This window comes from Amblyraja radiata, chromosome 40 (genome assembly GCF_010909765.2).
Source record: "Amblyraja radiata isolate CabotCenter1 chromosome 40, sAmbRad1.1.pri, whole genome shotgun sequence".
Taxonomy (NCBI): Eukaryota; Metazoa; Chordata; class Chondrichthyes; order Rajiformes; family Rajidae; genus Amblyraja; species Amblyraja radiata.
Window position 1 is genome coordinate 9,716,372 of NC_045995.1, and position 8,103 is coordinate 9,724,474.

The following is an 8,103-nucleotide window of genomic DNA, read 5'->3' on the forward strand; positions in this document are numbered from 1 at the left end:
TCCACTAGCCCCTAGAGCTCTATCTAATTCTCTCTTAAATCCATCCAGTGACTTGGCCTCCACTGCCCTCTGTGGCAGGGAATTCCATCAATTCACAACTCACTGGGTGAAAACGTTTTTTCTCACGTCAGTCATAAATGACCTCCCCTTTATTCTAAGATTGTGGCCCCAAGTTCTGGACTCGCACAACATTGGGAACATTTTTCCTGCATCTAGCTTGCCCAGTCCTTTTATAATTTTATATGTTTCTATAAGATCCCCCCTTATCCTTCTAAACTCCAGTGAATACAAGCCCAGTCTTTTCAATCTTTCCTCATATGACAGTCCCACCATGCCAGGGATCAATCTCATGAACCTACGCTGCACTGCCTCAATCACAAGGATGTCCTTCCTCAAATTAGGAGACCAAAACTGTACACACTACTCCAGATGTGGTCTCACCAGAGCCCCATACAACTGCAGAAGAACCTAGTTACTCCTATACTGAAATCCTCTTGTTATGAAGGTCAACATTCCATTAGCTTTCTTCACTGCCTGCTGTACCTGCACGCCAACTTTCAGTGACCAGTGTACAAGGACACCCAGGTCTCGCTGTACCGCCCCCTTACCTAACCTAACCCCAGTGAGATAATAATCTGCCCCCTTGTTTTTGCCGCGAAAGTGGATAACTTCACATTTATCTATATTATACTGCATCTGCCACACATCTGCCCACTCACTCAACTTGTCCAGGTCACCCTGTAACCTCCTAACATCCTCTTCACAGTTCACACTGCCACCCAGCTTTGTGTCATCCGCAAACTTGCTCGTGTTGCTCCTAATCCCCTCTTCCAAATCATTAATATATATGGTAAACAGTTGCGGCCCCAAGACCGAGCCAATCAGCTCAAGCCAGCGCCAAATGCAGCTTAACTGCCTGTCTCGCCTACAGCCATGTCTCAATACAGTTGGTTAACCTGGCGGGACAGGCAGATCTGAGCTGGGTTTAGCGCTGCTTCTCTGTGCGGGCTGTGGGCCGATGATGCCGCTCCCATCTGACTCATGCGTGGGGCCCGTCATTCGCTCCGACGCTCCGTCACGCCACACTTCGGTCTACAGTATAAACCAAGTTGCCAAGCTGGGCAAAATGACTCGCCGTTTAGGTTGCCCGGCGGCACTTTGAGTGATCAGTGGCACCCGAGCGTTAATTTCGAGCCCTGGGGACCATATCAAAGGCTTTCTGAAAGTCTAGATAGACTACATCCACTGGCATCCCTTCATCGATTTTACTTGTCACATCCTCAAAAAATTGCAGAAGATTAGTCAAGCATGATTTCCGTTTCATAAATGCATGTTGACTTGGACTAATCCTTTTACTGCTATCCAAATGCCCCATTATTACCTCTTTAATATTTGACTCCAGCATCTTTCCCACCTCCGGTCAGGCTGTAATTCCCAGTCTGTAATTCCCCGTTTTCTCTCTCGCTCCTTTCTTAAAAAATGGGATAACATTAGCTATCCTCCAATCCACAGGAACTGATCCTGAATCTATTGAACATTGGAAAATGATCACCAAAGTGTCCACTATTTCTAGAGCAACCTCCCTGAGGGCCCTGGGATGCAGTCTATCAGGCCCAGGGGATTTATCATCCTTCAGTCCCATTAGTCTACCCAATACTATTTCTCGCCTAATGAAAATGTCTTTCTGTTCCTCTACCCTTTCGATCCTCTGTCATCCAGTACAACTGGGAGATTGTTTGTGTCTTCCTTAGACAAGACCGATCAGAAGTACCTGTTCAACTCATCTGCCATTTCTTGTTGCCCATAATAATTTCACCAGTGTCTGCCTTCAAGGGACCCATATTTGACTTTGCTACTCTTTTTCCCTTAACATATCTAAAGAAGCTTTTATTGTCCTTCTTTATATTCCTAGCCAGCTTCCCCTCGTAGTTCATCTTTTCAGCCCGTATTGCCCGTTTTGTTTCCTTCTGTTGTCCTATGAAAGTTTCCCAATCCTCTGGCTTCCGGCTACTCTTTGCTGAGTTATACATCTTTTCTTTTAGTTTTATTCTATCCCTAACTTCTCTTGTCAGCCACGGTTGCCTCCTACACCCCTTAGAATCTTTCTTCCTATTTGGGCCTTCTGCGTCTTCCATCTAGAGCGGGGCTCTTTGGTGGAGTACTGAACTGAAGCAAGGAAAGACCAGGACAAGTCATGTCGAGCAAGAGCAGGGACGATGTGATCCCAAGGTGGATACATCGTTGCAAACTGTGGAACTGTTTAAACGACTTTTAATGGATAGAGGGAGGGGTTCACTGTTTATATGTTTGCAAAATTAGAGAATTCAACGTTGAAACCACATATCTGAGAGCAGAGCTCTATAGGGAGGTTTCACGGCAGGCAGGTCACGACCCATGACCCGTACTGTTGCTACGCTACTCCAGATGGATTACACGCGATGAACTGCAGGTGGGCACTTACCATTGTTTCCAGCGTAGCGGGCCCGTTAAAACCCGCTGAAATTGTCAAATTTTGCGCTGTAAATAATTATGGAAATCGGGATAAGCGTGAGAGACATTTAGCATGCTTCAGAATTTCAAAAGTGAAGAGAAATGACGGTAGATAGAAGCGAGAGCTGAAGGGACAACACCAACCAGAGTGCTTGGCGAACATTGGCCGTTTTCTCCCTGCATTTCATCAACTAAGGCATTATTTGTGTTTTCTCTTGATTTATTTGGCATCTAAAAAGTTTCAGAAGTGATAAATCTGGCTGTAATTTTTTTAAATCGCCCATGGTTCTTGTTGGTTTTTACATACAAAATGAAAACGCATCTGAGGAAAAATTTACAGCCAGATTTATCACTTCTGAGAATTTTTAAATACCAAAGGAATCAAGAAAAAATACAAACAATGCCTTACTTGATGAAATGCAGTGAGCAAACGCGATAATTCCCAATATTTTCAATGTTTACCAAGCACTTTAGCTGTTGTAGTCCCTTCAGTTCTCGCTTCTCTATACCTTAATTTCGCTTCACGTTTGGAATTCTAAAGTTGGGTACATGTCAGACAACAACAACAACAACAAAGCCCTTGCCCTCCATGAACCAATCCTTGACAACACTCTGGACTTCCTTCTGCTCACTGAAACCTGGCAACAACCCAATGTCTTCTTCTCCCTCAATCAAACATCCCCCCCCTGGATTTAATTACATCTCCAAACCCCGCCCCTCTTGCCATGGAGGTGGCCTCGCTGTTATTTTCAACCAGAACTTTCGGATCACTGAACTCACCCTCCTCCCAGTAGCATCATTTGAATTCCTCGCCTTCAAAGCCCTTTCCTCCATGACAGTCATCCTCATTTACCGGCCACCTAAACCAAACCCCTCCTTCCTATCTGACTTCACTGAACTCCTCACACTTGCCTCATCCCTCTCCCCACGTCTGCTGCTACTTGGTGACTTAAATATTCACATGGACTCCCCCACCTGCAAGCTCGCATCTGAATTCACCTTTTTACTTGACAACTTCTCTCTCACTCAGCACGTCACCTTTCCCACCCATGACAAAGGTCACATCCTTGACCTGGTCTGCTCCACAAATCAACCGGTACTCGACCTCCATCCATGCATCTTCCCCCTCTCTGATCATAAGCTTATACGGTTCACCATCCCTTCTCCGACACCTCGCCCCACTTCCCAAATCCCAGTACCCAAATCTGAGGAAGGACATTATTGCCATAGAGGGAGTGCAGAGAAGGTTCACCAGACTGATTCCTGGGATGTCAGGACTGTCTTATGAAGAAAGACTGGATAGACTTGGTTTATACTCTCTAGAATTTAGGAGATTGAGAGGGGATCTTATAGAAACTTACAAAATTCTTAAGGGGTTGGACAGGCTAGATGCAGGAAGATTGCTCCCGATGTTGGGGAAGTCCAGGACAAGGGGTCACAGCTTAAGGATAAGGGGGAAATCCTTTAAAACCGAGATGAGAATAACTTTTTTCACACAGAGAGTGGTGAATCTCTGGAACTCCCTGCCACAGAGGGTAGTTGAGGCCAGTTCATTGGCTATATTTAAGAGGGAGTTAGATGTGGCCCTTGTGGCTAAGGGGATCAGAGGTTATGGAGAGAAGGCAGGTACGGGATACTGAGTTGGATGATCAGCCATGATCATATTGAATGGCGGTGCAGGCTCGAAGGGCCGAATGGCCTACTCCTGCACCTAATTTCTATTTCTATGTTTCTATGTTTCCTCTAGAGAAATCACCTTCCGTAATCTAAAATCCATCGATGCCCACCACCTCTCTGACCTGCTCTCAACCACTCTCCCCCTGGACTCAACCCCCATCTCATCTGATGATCTCACAAACCATCTCAACTCCACCTTGTCTACCTCCCTGAACATTATGGCCCCCCTCAAAACAAGAACCGTAACTTTCAACACATCTTCACCCTGGTACACACCTGCACTTCGTAAGCTGAAACTGATTGGTCGCCGACTTGAACGACTCACAAAGAAATCTTCTCTCACAGTCCACCATGAAGCTTACAAACTCCACCTCATTGACTACAAAGATGCTCTCATTGCTGCAAAATCTGCCTACCTCTCCTCCATATTCACCGACCCCTGCCTAAACCACAGAACCCTCTTCTCCACAGTGGGCAACCTCCTCAAGCCACGAGCCAACACTCTCCCTACCTCTACTCCGGCTCTGCAACTCATTCCTCCACTTTTTCGCTGATAAAATCTGCACCATCTATCAATCTTTATCCCCTGTACCCGACTCCCCAGTATCTACTCCACCACCTACCAAGGCCCCTCCTTTCAACATCTCCACTGACCTCCTTACCCCTCCTCCACACTGCTTCCTCTCCCAGTTTGACCTGGTCACCCCTACTGAAATCTCCAAACTCATCAGCTCTTCCAAACCCACTACCTGCTCCCTCGACCCTCTCCCCACTCCCCTGTTGAAGTCCTGCCTCCCCGTTCTCTGCCCCTACCTCATTAATCTCTTCAACTCCTCATTGTCCCAAGGAATTGTCCCCTCCGCTTTCAAAACTGCTGCTGTCACACCAATCTTAAAGAAACCTGGTCTTGATCCCCCGCCCAATCTCAAACCTCCCCTTTCTTTCAAAAACCCTGGACCGTATCGTTGCGTCACAACTTAATTCACGCCTCCTTGCGTATAACCTACTTGAACCCCTCCAATCTGGCTTTCGCCCCCTCCATAGCACAGAAACTGCTCTCCTCAAAGTTCTCAACGATCTCCTCACCTCTGCTGACACTGGTTCCCTCAACATCCTCATCCTCCTCGACCTGAGCGCAGCCTTCGATACAGTGAACCATAACATCCTGCTCACCAGACTCAAAGACCTCGGCATTGAAGGCTCTGCACTCAGCTGGCTCCGTTCCTACCTTTCCAACAGATTCCACTTCATCTCTCTCCATAACCACACCTCTGCTACAGTCACAGTCACTCAAGGCGTTCCCCATGGCTCCGTACTCGGCCCCCTCCTCTTCATCATCTACATCCTCCCCCTTGGTCAGATATTCCGCCACTTCAACCTGGACTTCCACTGTTACGCCGATGACACCCAGATCTACCTCAGCACCAAATCCCCCCACAACCCCCTCCCCCCCCCTCTCCCATATCAACTCCTGTTTGTCAGCTATAAAAACCTGGATGCAACATAACTTCCTCAAACTCAACAGCGATAAGACAGAATTGCTCCTCATAGGCTCCAAAGCCACACTCAGTAAATTCAATAACCCCACTCTCACCATCGACGGCACCATTGTCTCCCCATCTCCCCAGGCCCGCAACCTTGGCGTGATCTTTGATTCCACCCTTTCCCTTGAGCCTCACATCCGCCATGTCATTTAAACCTCCTTCTTTCACCTCCGCAACATCGCCAAACTCAGACCCTCTCTCACACCTCCCGCTGCTGAAAGACTCATCCATGCCTTCATCTCCTCCCGACTGCACTGCTGCAACTCACTTCTCCTTGGCAAGAGCTCCACCTACATCAACCGACTCCAACTGGTCCAGAACGCAGCCGCCCGACTCATCACCCACACCAAATCCTGGCATCACATCACTCCAGTCCTCAAACAACTTCACTGGCTTCCCATCTCCCACCGGATCACCTACAAAATCCTGGTCCTCAACTACAAAGCCCTCCACCATCTGGCCCCCCCATATCTCACTGACCTCCTCTCCCCCTACCAACCCTCACGGTCCCTCAGATCCACATCAGCCGGTCTCCTCGCCATCCACAAGTCCAACCTCTGCAGTTTTGGGGACAGAGCCTTTTCCAGGGCAGCTCCCAGGCTCTGGAACTCCCTCCCCCAACTGCTCCGCAATTCCGTGTCCCTCACCATCTTCCAGTCCCACCTCAAGACCCATCTCTTCACCTCTGCCTATCCTTAGCCCCACGTCCCCCTCCCTTTTCATCTGTGCATTAATTGCCTCAAATTGTGTTTTGAATTGAATTCTGTCTTTAATTTGTGTACTAGTCATGTCTCTACTATTTATTTCATTCCCCTTACATGTTTTTCCTCTACTTGCTAAATTTTGTAAGGTGTCCTTGAGACTCTTGAAAGGCGCCCATAAATAAAATGTATTATTATTATTATTAGATTCAGATTCAGATTCAACTTTAATTGTCATTGTCAGTGTACAGTACAGAGACAACGAAATGTCTCTCACACTTACCCCGACTCCCACTATTATTTCAGCGCAAAAATTCAACATTTTGGCGGTTTTTAACAGGTAGGAAAGTACACGTTTCTAGCATTAATAACATATACCGGAAGTGACGGATGTCTTCCAGTTGGATTTGGCGGCTCCGTGCGTCGACCCGGTGACCTTTCGTGCAACCTCCTTATGATCATTGTACACAGCGGGTGGCAAAATGGAGGTCGCGTTTTGCATTGACAAATGGCGGCCGTGACGTTCGGTTACGTACTGTACATCAGCGCGTTGGTTTACGCCGGAGTGGAGCATCTTGGTCTGTGTGTGGCGCCATGGAGATGGAGCAGAGAGATCTGCAGCTGCTACTGGCGGCCGTTTCTTCCATTGCAGAGAAGCGAGTGTCACCAAACTTCTGAATTCTCTGGTCGGGGTGGAACCCTCTCCAAGACAGACGTGAAGCTCACCGTTTGACCTGTTTTTACAAAATGTTAAATGGTCAGCTAGACATAGATTACAAGGCCTACACCAAACCCAAACCAATTAGGAGCAGACGAGGGAATTCGATCCAATTTGTGATCCCAGCTACAAAGACAGATGTGTACAGCAATTCGTTCTTCCCCGCACAATTAAAGCATGGAATAATCTCCACCCAACTATAGTTACCTAACCAGATGCAACTAAATTTAAAGTAGCTCTTTCTTCCCAATAACCCTTTCTGGCTTAATCCCTCCCTTCACCACCTCCAGTTTAAATTCCAGTTGGAATATTTTGGAGGACCAAGAAACCAAGAAACCAAGAACCAAGAACCAAGAGCAACAGAAGGCGCAGCTACAGCTGAGAGTGCACAGCCTGACGGCCGAGTGCTGGGACAAGTGCGTGGAGAAGCCGGGCTCCAGGCTCGACTCGCGGACCGAGAGCTGCCTGGTCAGTTGCGTGGATCGCTTCGTGGACACCACGCTGGCGCTCACCAACCGCTTCGCGCAGATAGTGCAGAAGGGCGGCCACTGACTGGAGGCTGTCCCACCGCCGCCCACTTGGACATCCGGAGCCGCTCGCTGTCTATAAAGCCACCGGCTGAAGGTGTCCCCAAGGTCATTGCACCAACTCATGTGTCTTCACATCTTCAGCGGGACTTACTGAATCAATGAAACCGATTAAAACCCAGGAATTTGCGCATTGACTAAGGTTGCGGCCCCGGTGGATGGATGTAGGCCCTAGGACACCAACCCTCAACTAACTTGGGCCATGGGAATCTGCCGCAGACCGAGTGGTGACCTGTGATCATGTGAGCTGCGTTATTACCTCTGAAGCTGCCATGATGCTCCCCACAGGAACGAGACTTGTGGCAATATTTGTCCATCGGGAAATAACTATCAGTTTTACCGAGTTTGTATGAGTTGTTTGTGCTGCCGCAGTAATAAACATTATG

At 47.9% G+C, this 8,103-nt stretch overlaps 1 protein-coding gene across 1 annotated transcript; it reads left to right on the forward strand.

The window, feature by feature from the left end:
* The first annotated feature begins 7,006 nt into the window (after positions 1-7,006).
* On the forward strand, positions 7,007-7,729 carry LOC116967590 (mitochondrial import inner membrane translocase subunit Tim8 B-like). Its single transcript, XM_033014205.1, has 2 exons — positions 7,007-7,049; positions 7,486-7,729. Exons 1-2 carry the CDS (start codon positions 7,007-7,009, stop codon positions 7,680-7,682), a joined length of 240 nt encoding a protein of 79 aa, XP_032870096.1. The 3' UTR covers positions 7,683-7,729.
* The last annotated feature ends 374 nt before the right edge of the window (positions 7,730-8,103 follow it).

Excerpts from the sequence above, each read along its gene's own strand:
- LOC116967590 (XM_033014205.1), top strand. The coding sequence starts at position 7,007 with ATGGAGATGGAGCAGAGAGATCTGCAGCTGCTACTGGCGGCCG. Across the intron at positions 7,050-7,485 it reads GCAGCTGCTACTGGCGGCCG|AGCAACAGAAGGCGCAGCTA; the intron begins TTTCTTCCATTG and ends CCAAGAACCAAG.